This window comes from Pistacia vera, unplaced genomic scaffold, assembly GCF_008641045.1.
Source record: "Pistacia vera cultivar Batoury unplaced genomic scaffold, PisVer_v2 Contig366, whole genome shotgun sequence".
Classification (NCBI taxonomy): domain Eukaryota; kingdom Viridiplantae; phylum Streptophyta; class Magnoliopsida; order Sapindales; family Anacardiaceae; genus Pistacia; species Pistacia vera.
The window spans coordinates 285,408-297,358 of NW_022196186.1; the positions used below are offsets into that span (position 1 = coordinate 285,408).

General features: G+C 33.4%; 1 protein-coding gene across 13 annotated transcripts; it reads right to left on the bottom strand.

Annotated features, from left to right (window-relative positions):
* Positions 1-203: 203 nt before the first annotated feature.
* LOC116140237 lies at positions 204-9,287 on the bottom strand. Of its 13 annotated transcripts, none has more exons than XM_031425871.1 (12): positions 9,120-9,287; positions 7,659-8,050; positions 7,392-7,549; positions 6,859-7,077; positions 6,650-6,742; positions 6,389-6,496; positions 4,626-4,708; positions 4,247-4,266; positions 2,036-2,191; positions 1,469-1,668; positions 937-1,009; positions 204-491 (listed from the first exon to the last, which is right to left on the bottom strand). In XM_031425871.1, exons 2-7 carry the CDS (start codon positions 7,870-7,872, stop codon positions 4,703-4,705), a joined length of 798 nt encoding a protein of 265 aa, XP_031281731.1. In that variant the 5' UTR covers positions 7,873-8,050; positions 9,120-9,287; the 3' UTR covers positions 204-491; positions 937-1,009; positions 1,469-1,668; positions 2,036-2,191; positions 4,247-4,266; positions 4,626-4,702. The 13 variants fall into 13 exon arrangements, with proteins under 13 accessions (XP_031281731.1, XP_031281730.1, XP_031281728.1 ...); XM_031425870.1 differs by having other exon boundaries at positions 2,036-2,186; positions 4,247-4,294; XM_031425868.1 differs by having other exon boundaries at positions 4,247-4,294.
* Positions 9,288-11,951: the final 2,664 nt, after the last annotated feature.

The window sequence follows — 11,951 nt, forward strand, 5'->3', positions numbered from 1 at the left end:
GAATATTACATTGCAATCAATACACCAATTCAAACGTTAAGGATTACAAAGAGAGAAAACGTACAAAATATCTATTCATCCATTCTATCCATAATACAGCCATAAATTATATTACAGCAAAATTTGGCTCATGTCCAATACCTTCCACTGTATCTAAAAATACAGCTGAACAAACTTTTTGGTGATAATGTAAAAGGTTCAAGCCAGGTCCAGTAATCTATCTTACTCTATAAATCTATCAAACCAAACCAAACTGGCTAGGAGAAATTACAAGACCTAAAATATACGGTTTTGCCTTAGGTCTATGAAAGGGAAAAATATCAATAAAATCGTACAAGAGTTTAGTTTTAATGAACCAAAACATTATTATTAGGGGCTTAAAAAGAAATTTTACATGTGATAGGAAATGAATGACAGAGACTCTTGGTTTGTCCAATACAATGAATGCACATGACAGCTTGCTGCTCCACAGCTGGATTCCACCATGGATCCTGCAGAAACATGAACGTTGGTTCATCAATCATGTTGAGCAATTCAAATAATTTCGGAAGCATTTTGAATAGGAAGAAGGGAGAAAATTTGTTGTACTTCCAACAGAAGGGGCCAGTAAAGGCCTCACAAACACTTGGGCCTCAAACTATCACAGGCTTTGAATATACATAAACAAGTCTAGGAGTGTTATCATTTAAGGGTCAATTGTTTAAAAAACTTGCGAGAAAACAGATCCCAAGTTCTCAAACTCATAAAAAAGGTTCATTTAACAGACCACGACTATTGAAGATTTTATTCATTTGGTGCAAATATTAAAGTACCCTTATACTTAATTAAAGTGAGCTAGGTTTTTTAAAAGATATGATAATCTCCTTAAAATATTACGAAAGCCTGATATTGCCCTTCAACAAAAAATTAAAATATATCTGTAAGCATGGTCCCAACCTAAAGCTTATCGTTTTTTATTTGTTCTCACATCACATAAGTTCCATCCAAGCGAAGAAATGTAATATTATTCCTGTAAAGAAAACAAGAAATAGATTAATATAATTCCAGGTGTGCAAGATTTCTAGAGCAGAAAACTTCACAACACTGTTACATTTAATGCAGCAGTAAATAAATATTCATTACCAAATAGCATTATTGAGACTTCCATGATAAAGTATAACAAAGCCAAGACATTCAACCAGAACATTACAGGAAAACACTCACATAAAAGCATTCTAAAAGATCTCTGACAGTTTCATATCCTAAACAACCATCATGCCCAATATCAACTTCATGAAGATTTAACAACATAAATGCATCTGACAAATCATTTGCTTAAGAGTATCCAGCGATGAGAAGTTAATAAATGGATAGCAAGATTGTTCTCTAAATAGTGAATGAGCCAAATTGTGTAAAAGAGGTTCTAATCAAGGGCTAGTGCTCACACAACTGATATACTCTTAAAATTTTAGGCAGCTAAATGTATTACCGAGAAAGAGGAATCTGCAAGAGGTCCAGAAAGGTAGTCCACTGGCTAAGTATAATGCTCTTGGAGCCTGATTTGCGAAGATTTTTAAGTTCTTTCAAAAGAACAACAATTTTAGATGATTCCACCTAACTTTCTCAACATCAACCGTGAAACAACTATCAGTCGGGGCTGTAATAAGGTCTTGCCTAGTGATGGCTTTCCTGCAATAAGGTGAAAACACATTACCTGAGAATGTATGACCAGAAAAATTCCTAATGAGAAAGCTCCAACGAGTACAAAACAAAAGGACTAGGGGAAAGGAATGAAAAAGGCAACATGATACAAGTCAAAGTACTTGAAGCTACTAGATTGTACCTGCAAATAGAACATAAACCAGAAGTAGGAGTTCTCCAACTTGCCAGGAGACACTCACGGCATAAACGGTGAGCACACGGTGTCAATACAACATCTCCAAAACACACACAAAATCGAAAACTACCCAAAAGTCCAGAAGAGAACAAAATAACACAAAAACTCTATGGCCAAATTTCGGTCTTCTAAACTAAAAGAAGCAAAGATGAAGATTACCTGAATGAGCTTCAAAGACGTTGTGATGATGAAGACCGAACACAAATAGAGTGAGCGGCAGGCGGCACTAGCACAGCTGAAGGCGGCACAAAAAGAGCTTGAAGAATGACGAACTGACGAGTGGCTGAAGTCACGGACTTGAAGGCCAGCGCTAATCTTATAATCGGGTGAGAACGAAGCAGATCAGAGAAGGATTTAAGGTGAGAATGAAGAATCAAAGACAAAAGCTCAGAGAGACGTGGAGAAGAAAAATGGGAAAATAATTTACAGCAGAGAGAATGAAAAATGGGCAAGAAACTTTTTCTTTAGTGAAACAGTTAAAAAAATTGTTAAGGATCGAGACTACAACTGTCAAATTTTTTTTTTATAAAATTTAATTTTTTCCAAATTCTTGGCGGTTAATAACTATCAAGAATTATCCAAAATGTCAATATTTCAAATTCTTGATAGTTTAGAAATGTCAAGAATTAAAATTCTTAACAGTTTTGAGAACTGTCAAGAAAATCTGTCAAATTGTTCTATTAAGGATGAAGTTTTTTTAATAGTGATATTTCCAAATGGATTGAATCCTCGGTTGTTAGACCAAGACATACATTTTGAGAGTTTTGTGCAAACCATGGGAAATCCCTATCTAAATCTTTCCATACCTGAGAATCACCTGGATGTCTCAAAATTTCATCATCTACTCTTCCATCTTTATGTCACCTCATTTCTATAGCTGTTTTCTTGATATAAACAACCTTTGAAGCCTCGACTTCAAGGGGAAGTATTGCAAAATTTTATGAGGAATTTTTTTGCCTTTCCCATCATCTATTTTCCATCTAGAAGTACCACACTTAGGACAATATTGATAACGCTTATAATCTTTCCAAAATAAGACACAATCATACTTGCATGCATGTATAGAGATATATCCTAAACCCAAATCAGCAACATGTTTTTTGCTTCGTAATAAGATTTTGGAAGTTTCTCATCGATTGGTTGCACTTGTTTAAGTAAACTAAGCAATATGTCAAATGATTTATTGCTTCATTTGTTATACACCTTCAAATGAAGCAACTTTACTATGAATGACAATGTTGTGAAATTTGAAAAACCTGGATACAACTCATGTTGACCTTCCCTCAACAACTTTTCAAAACTCGTACATGAATGCCCTGCTGCCTCACTATGAACATCACCACGAGGACCACTTCCCATACAATGATCTCTTAAATTCTCAAAGTCATTTAACATCTCCTGGATCCCATCATCCTCTCCCTCATTATTAGGTGTTCCATGATAGTCCTCATCATCACAACCATTAGGATGAGAAGGAGAACCAATATCAAAATTAATTAGAGAGCTCGCCATGATAGATCCATCTAGTGTAGTCGGTGTCTATCCCTCGAATAAGTAGGTGATCGCAAACAACATTGCCTTTGGATGTACAAATTCAGACAATCTATACATAGACATCTAATATCACATTTGCCACCTAAGTTGTTCTCCACAAATTTCAAAAAAGATCATACTCATTCCACATATCTTTTTGACCATTTTTTTTCCCCTTCATCTAAGTCTTATCCATGATTTAATAACTAGAAGGTGACCAAAATATAACCACTTACCAAAATAATTACATCAACTAAATTTAGAGATAAACAAGTATGAAAAATAATGATTAAGAACTCACCTAACCAAAGACTAAAAAAGGTGGACAACCGCTAGAATGGGTAGTGGAAGCGAAAGAGTCCTTGGACAGAACTGAAAAGGTCAGGTATGAGAGATGGAAGTCAAACCGTCGCCGATGATCACTATGGAATTACAATTGCTATAATTAATGTATGTAAGATATGTTAATTTTCAATGATCAGATTACTTCATTCAATGCATAAATAATATTATTTGTTTGTGAATTCATTGAAAACTTCAGAACCTATTGGGCTGGGTTGGGTGTAATTAGCTCTTTTTTTTTTTTTTTTTTTTTAATTAAGTGTATTTAGTAAATATATTGGGCTGGGCTGGGTTGGGTTGGGTTGGGTTGGGTGTATTTAGTAATTGGGTTGGATGGGTTGGATTGCAGCCTGTGATTTTTTAAATACTAAACTAAATCAAAATCTTACATTAATCAAATAAAGTTACACTAATAGTAAAGTTCCAGTTCAAACCAGAATGCCAAATTCAATACCAAGAAGACACTAATCTTAAACAAATTTAATTGGAAAATACCTTGAATAATGCAAGTAATTCTAGCAAATAATATTTTTTCAGTCAAACCTGCAAGATAAAAAAACAAAATAAAGATAATAAAACAAATAAGTAATAAAGAATAATTATATTGTATTGAAAAATTAGGACTTATTTCATGGACTTGTTTATCACTCACAACTAGCATGTAGCATAAACCCCAAATCTCATAGCCTCGATGCAAACCCACAAGTAGCGAATATAAGAACCACCAATTTAATGATCAAGCCAATGCCCAAATATAAAAAACATAGGTTATAGAAACACAAATAAAATGAACACTATCACAATAGCAACACTGTTAAAAAATAACAAGATCATAAATTCCATACTCCATAGTCCCTCAATGAAAACGACATACCCTTAGCTGCAGACTCTTCGGGAGCACCAGGACCCACATTTTCAGACACAGTCTCCTGTTCTGGCTCCTTATCTTGTTCAGGTCTAAAATTATATGTAAATTGATTCCACCACATGTATGGTAAAACTGACTAGCTGGATCTCCTCAATCAATTTTAAATTCAAGTAACACAATAGGATACAAGGACATGTTATACAAAATACATATAACAATGCTACTATCATACAAACACTACAAGAAATTTAACATTTAGGGACGGAAATTTTTGTCACAGAAAGTGGAATATTCGTCCTTAAAAGTAATGTGGGACGAGAGACCAAATCGTCCCCAAAGCCACGTTGCATGCCCACGGAAAAACGAATCGTCCCCAAAGCCACGCCATTGGGGACGAAATACAATTTTGTCACTAAAGATTATTTATTTTGTGACAAAATTTTTCGTCCACAAAGAATAACTATTTGTCCCAAATAATGTCATTTCGTCCCCAAAAAATGCACAATTGAGGAAAAATTTTTTTCGTCCTTGATTGGGTAGATAATTAGGGACATTTTTTTGGTCATTGTCTGTGTGGCAAATTAGGGACGAAAATTTTCATCCTAGATGGTGTGGTGAATTGGGCACATAGATTTTCGTCCTTTATGGAATGGTGAATTAGGGACGAAAATTTCTTTCCCTCAGGCTATAGTGAATTGGGGATGAAGATTTTCGTCCTTGATGGTGTGGTGAATTGGGGACAAAAATTTTCATCCCTGTCAATATTTAGGGACTAAAAATTCCGTCCTTTCTTTTATGATGAATTACAATGAGAATTTATTCCTGATTGAAAATTAACAAATGTATTGATTCTCAAAGTCAAAAAATTCATATGAAACATCTTTTTAACTAAGTGAAAAATATTACTTAATATCAAATTGATACTACTACAAATCAACAAATAACCAAGTAATAACAAAATATTATATATATATAAGCCAATAGTATCATAAACACATCCAACTGAAACTAACATATAAACAAAAAGTATAGAATGTATCAGCCAATAGTATAAAATAACTACACTTTCTTTGTTAGTTGGATGTCAAAATATATACTATTTTCTTCACTACTTGGATGTCAAAAAAGGTACCACTCATATAGTAGCTGCATGTCAAAAGAAGCAAAAAAGCGAATTGCTAAAGCTGATGGACGTCTAGGTATACGCATGTCAAACAAGTCTGCAACAATCATTATTAACAATTACTCAACTATATATTTGTCTAAAGTTTGTAAGATAAAGTTAACATAAAACATTAGGGAGACATATTGCTAATGATTTTTACCTTCAAGGAGCAAGTGGATGATTTCTAGGGGCAAGCCACATCTCAAACATCTTTTCTTGTCATTCTAAGCGTAAGGTTAGTTCATCTACTTTCTCTTGATACTTGAGATTTCTCTTCTCTGATTCTCTAAATCTATCTTCAGATTCTTTAAGAGCATCTGCAAGTCTCTTAATTTGAAGACTTGGTCCTGCTTTTTTCTTAGGCTTTGGACCATACCCAAGTCCCTTAATATATCCTGATTGAGTTCCAAGCACTTGATCACAAATTTCATCTGTAGTTAATGGCTTGTCATCTAATGAGCTTTTTTCCTTCAATTCTATCATTTCATTCCACATTTTAGGACATTCAATATAAACATCAAATTAAGTTAAACAATGCCAATCATCGTAAGTAAACACAACGTTGTTACATACAATCAATTGAATACTAATTAATTTCACTTACATATTTTGCCTCAGCTTTTGGGGGCATCCAACCCTTTCCTTCTTTGAAATGAGTGAATTTAAAAAAGCTAATTCGATCACATTCCTCCCCATTAAGCTCCTTCTCCTCCTGATTTCATGTACATCCAAATTGGTAACAATACAATTTCAAATTCCAAATAACTGAATTTATATGACTAATCAAATTTGATTTATATTTATGTTTGTACTAAACTAACGAAAAGAATCCAAGTTAAAAATGAAGGCTATTTAGAGTACCTACAATCTCATTGCGGACCACCACTAAAGCCACAGATCCTTGGTTATGTGGCATAGTATTCTTTGTTCGATTCTCAACATTTTTTTCACATTTTGCCTACATTAGACAAACCCGGTAAAATAGTGAATCTCGTAAATTCCTTGTATTGATTATTGGTCTAATAATCAATATTTGCAACTATAAGATTTTTTCACAACTATAAGATTTTATACCTTCACATTAGGATCAGACCAATATTTGCAAAGTAAATTCCAATTATCTTGAGTCAAACCATTTTCTTTTGTCTTGTTTCTTTGTGCCTCCTCAAGTGTTGTAAGTTTCTTAAAATGTTTGTGCAACTTATACCGTGCATTCCTAGATCGATTCTTCAACAATTGCTCAATCTTCTCTTGTATTGCTTCATCACCTATGTCTTCAATTTCCATGTGGAGCTAAACAAATAATTGGTTACACTTTATTACTATAGACAATTGTCATTGTTGAAAGAAAGAAAACAAGTATGCATGTTGCTTGTTGAAAGAATAAGAACATATGAAACTCTATGTATAATATGTAATACCCATTAGGTGACTCTATATAGTGATCCAATAAGCCAAATATGTAACTATGTCTCTATTAATGAATAGTACATCTAATAAAGAATGATTAAATAACCTAATATGTGTCTATTTCTCAAATCATATCAAGTAAAAGAAAATAGAATTATTGTTCCCAATAAAAAACAATAAATAATGAATACACTTACGTCTAAGTTATCCAGTGCAAGGTTGAAATCATGAACCTCCATATCCTTCCATTTGATCAAATCAACATGCACTTTCAACTTCTTACCAAAGGATTTGTTCATTTTACTTAGGCCTTTCCCTCGTGTGCGACCACTTTTCACTTTGGTTGAGGTGAAATCTATTGTGATAAAAATGAAATTTATCATTAGTAGTAAAAAGACTTATACTATGTAATGAAAACGTATAAGGAAGACCGACATTTTAAGAAATTTAATGAGAGCCCAAACCTGTAGTAGGAAGAGTGACATCCTCTGAATGAGATAATGTGATAGAAGGAGCAATGGGAGGAGAAGGCTGAAATTGTTCATCTTGCGAAGAGACAATCAGAGGAACATCTTCAACTGAATTGAGTGAAATAGTTGTACCACTATTTGATGCATGAGAAGGACTAGTTGCAAATTTTCCCTTGGCCTTAGAGCAGCGGCGTAAAACTGAAACCATCTTCTATAATAAAGTACATGTCACAACAAGTATGAAAAATAAAGATTAAGAACTCACCTAACCAAAGACTAAAAAAGGTGGACAGCCGCCAGAATGGGTCGTGCGAGCTAAAGAGCCGTCGGACAAAACTAAAAAAGTCAGGTATGTGAAATGGAAGTCAAATCGCTGCCGTTGATCACTGCGGAATTACAATTGCTATAATTATTATATGTAAGATATGTTAATTTTCAATGACCATATATGTCATATACAACTGAATCAGAAAAGCTATTTATTTATTTATGTTTCGGTAGCTAGCTACAGTCCCTCTGATAAATGCCAAAGATGTCTGTTAAGAACATAGAACAGCTAGACTTAAACATAAACCTCATCGTAGATGTAGATTTGGATGTTAAAGAAATATATAAAAAAAATACTTAAAGTGAGACAAAGAGAATATGTGGGATTATTAAGAAAAGACTTAAAATACAGAAAGTGGCATATTCCTGAAGCAAAATCTAAAGGGACAAAATTGCTACAAGAACTTGATCTAGATCATGTCCCACTTCTTAAAAACACTTACTGACAAAAATCTATTAACTTTCTATCTTTTTGACCAAAAAAATTAAAGACGTTGGTGAGTTGCTTCTCCCAATTTATGCTGCCGCAACAACTGCCCAACCTCTAACTGTTTTCTTTTTCCTCTTTTTAATTTGTTATTTCTTTTTATTCCTTGTTTGCTTCATTATAGTTGTACTTGGAAACAACTATACTCCCACTATTACTCTTCTAATTCCCATTAATACTCTCTTACCCACCTACTCTATCTATACTCACTCAACAATCTTGTACCTCTCTAATATAACTATACACTTTCTCTTAATTCATTTACAAGTCTCAGCCCTGTTGGCTCATGTAAATAAATTAGTAAAACCCACATCACATCACTAGCACCAAAATAATTCCAACAAAAGATTGCTCATTTAGAAGCATATAATAACCTAATAAAGAGTTGAAACTCGAATCAACAATCTGAACTAACAAAGCCTTAATTTTGATAAACCATTTACTAATCAAGTAGATATATAAACATTCTAAACTTTAAATAAACCCTATGATTTAACGGAGAGGAAAACTTAAGGCTGAAAATTCACAAATAATCAAGACAAAAGTAGACGTAAATGCTTTAAATAAGAACAAAATTAAGGCCCAATTCAAGACAAATAAAAAAGAATTATGACGGAAGAATGATGATAGTTAGAAGGCACCTTGTGATTTGAGGAAAGCAGAAGAATCTGATAGGCTTGATTACAAGTGATAAAAATGTGTGCGTCTGGAAAATGAAAAAGTGAAGAACAACAAAGAACGTTGGAGAAGGCAGCTGATGTTTTCTTTTTCTACAATTCTTTCCTTCTTTTAATTAATAAAATGATTTAATTTTTACGTTTATTTAGATATTTTTTTTTTTTTTTTTTTTGGGTTAAAAATGGTATTATTATTAAGAACATGAATGTCTCCTTTAATTAGTGATTTGTTGATACGGTAGTGTAAACTGTGCATTTTAAATTATTTTGATAATATAGAAATAAGGATAAATAAACTGTTCTTTTTCACTATAAGTTCATTTTTCACTATAATTAATATAAGCTAGCTTGTTATTATTATTATATTTTCTTTTGATAATCGAGTGTGTCTAGACCAACTTATGCACACTTCGACTAATCCTTCGGGGTCATAAAGTTAACGATTGCGTAAACCTTCACGTGGTCATCTCTATTAGCAATCGAGAGAAATCAAACTCAAGACCTCTTGATTAATGCACGTAAGAGTCCCTATCACCCCATTCGATCACCTAGGGGTGGTTTAATCATATCCAACAATTGATAGATAATGAGTTATAAAAATATGAAGTGTTACTTATCAAAATTATATTTATAACATTTTCACAAGAAATGCTACCATAGATACGTATTAGTAACATATTTTCAAAAAGTGTTATTGTTCAGTGTTGCTGTGGGTAATTTTTTTGTTAGTATTGAAGCAAAGAGCAAAATGAAGAGAAAGAGGAAAACGATGGCGTGTTAGAGCATGTTATGATCCTTAAAGGTACCCACCACGCCTTCCTGCCATTTTCAACTGATCCTCATTCGCCATTTGCACTTAATTTTCAGTTTTTTGTCTTGGGTTTCAATCAATTTCAGAGCAGGAGATCGAGATTCACCAGCAAGCAAGTTTGAGTTTTGTTTCAAATGAAATAGAAAAGGAATTGAGTGTTTTTACATTTACTTAGTAGCGGTGTTAAAAAAAATGTAGAAACCGAATCGAACTGGTAATCGAGTCGAATTTTCAGTTATCTGAAAAACCAGTTCGATTTCAATTCAAAGAAAATAAAAAAACCAAATTTTCGGTTTGGTTACCAGTTTGGGAGAATATGGAAACCAGCTAACCAAACCGGTTTTGAACACCCCTATTACCTAGAATTAATAATATTTCCTCCCTCATTAGTTTTCCAAATTTCTTCCCTAAAAATGCATTTTTCACAATCGAGAACAAAATCATATTTCGTCCCTAATAAGTTTCCAAATTTTGTACAATTAGAGACGAAAAATGTCGTTCCAGAACAAACAGGGTTTTAGCTACACAATTTTTCATCCAGAAATAATAACTTTCGTACCAAAATGATTTCCCTCCATATTATTTCATCCTTCCCTCCAGATTGAACCCTAAGAATTTTGTGACAAAATTACAATTTTGTCCCCTAAAATGACAATTCTAGGATGACCATGAGTTCCAAAATTCGTCCCCAAAAAATTATTTTTCACAATCTATGATAAAATCATATTTCGTCTCTAATAAGTTTTTCAAATTTTGTACAATTAGAGACAAAAACATTTCGTCCCAAAAGAAAAAAGTTTTAGCTACAAAATTTTTCATCCAAAACTAATAAAGTTTGTCCCTAAAAATGTATTTTTACAATCAAGGACAAAATCATATTTCGTCCCTAATAAGTTTTCCAAATTGTATACAATTAGAGACAAAAAATTTCGTCCCAGAAAAGAAGGTGTTTAGCTACGAATTTTTTTGTCCATAAATAATAAATTTTGTCCCAGAATGATTTCCCTCCATATTATTTTGATCCTTCCCTCTAAATGGCATTGTTGGCGCGGGTGGAGATTGATTGCTAAACATTTTGTGACGAAATTATAATTTCGTCCCCTAAGATAACCATTTTGGGATAAAACTGACTTCGTCCCTAAATGTTAAATTTCTTGTAGTGAAATACCACCAACTTTGTTTGATCAACAAGATGAATTACACTCTAGGCTAACTAACATCCTGGGTTCTGCCTTAAAACATCTTGGACATCTTGGACAAAACATCCTGGGTCCTACACATCTTGGACAAAACGGTTTTAATACAGATTGGTAGACATTAATTTACAAATAAAAGAAGACAATTGAACATTAACAAAACCCAACTGAACTCCTGGCTCACAAAAATTACAAATTCAGTATTTAGTGGACTTGAAAACAGCACATCACACCAGCACATGGGCTTGGATGCATGTAGCTCTAGGTAATTGACAAAATTGAAAAACAAGGAAATTTCTTTTTTGAAAAGGGAGAACACTAAATATATACATGTGTGTTACATTATGAAGTTGATGCTATAACTTTTATCTACAGATAGCACAATACCAAAAATAGGGAAGAGCTCAAACAAGCGTATAAAAAAGATAAAGCATGACCAGAACATCAGCAAAAAGGGTCTGAAGGCATCCTACAAAAACAAGTTTATCTTGTGATAACACATAAATACTTCTTCACAAGAAAGCATTGACCTGATCTTTCTCGTTGGCCTAGCTGTCCCCGTAACACTGACAAGCTCAACCTCCAGCTCTTTTTTCTTCAAACAATAGAATGACAGAAATGCTAATAAGAAACCTGATTCAGTTGTAGAGGTGAAGCGAAGAGCGAAATGAAGAGAAAAGGAAAATGACGGCCTGTTTAGAGCATGTCGGGATCCTCAAAGGTACCTGCCACGCCTTCCTACCATTATCAGCCAATCCTCATTTGCCACCTAAATTTTTTACCTAAATT

Excerpts from the sequence above, each read along its gene's own strand:
- LOC116140237 (XM_031425863.1), bottom strand. The coding sequence starts at position 7,872 with ATGGTTTCAGTTTTACGCCGCTGCTCTAAGGCCAAGGGAAAATTTGCA. Across the intron at positions 6,743-6,858 it reads GGTCTGATCCTAATGTGAAG|GCAAAATGTGAAAAAAATGT; the intron begins GTATAAAATCTT and ends TGTCTAATGTAG. Across the intron at positions 5,840-6,388 it reads CAAAAGCTGAGGCAAAATAT|ACTTGTTTGACATGCGTATA; the intron begins GTAAGTGAAATT and ends TGATTGTTGCAG.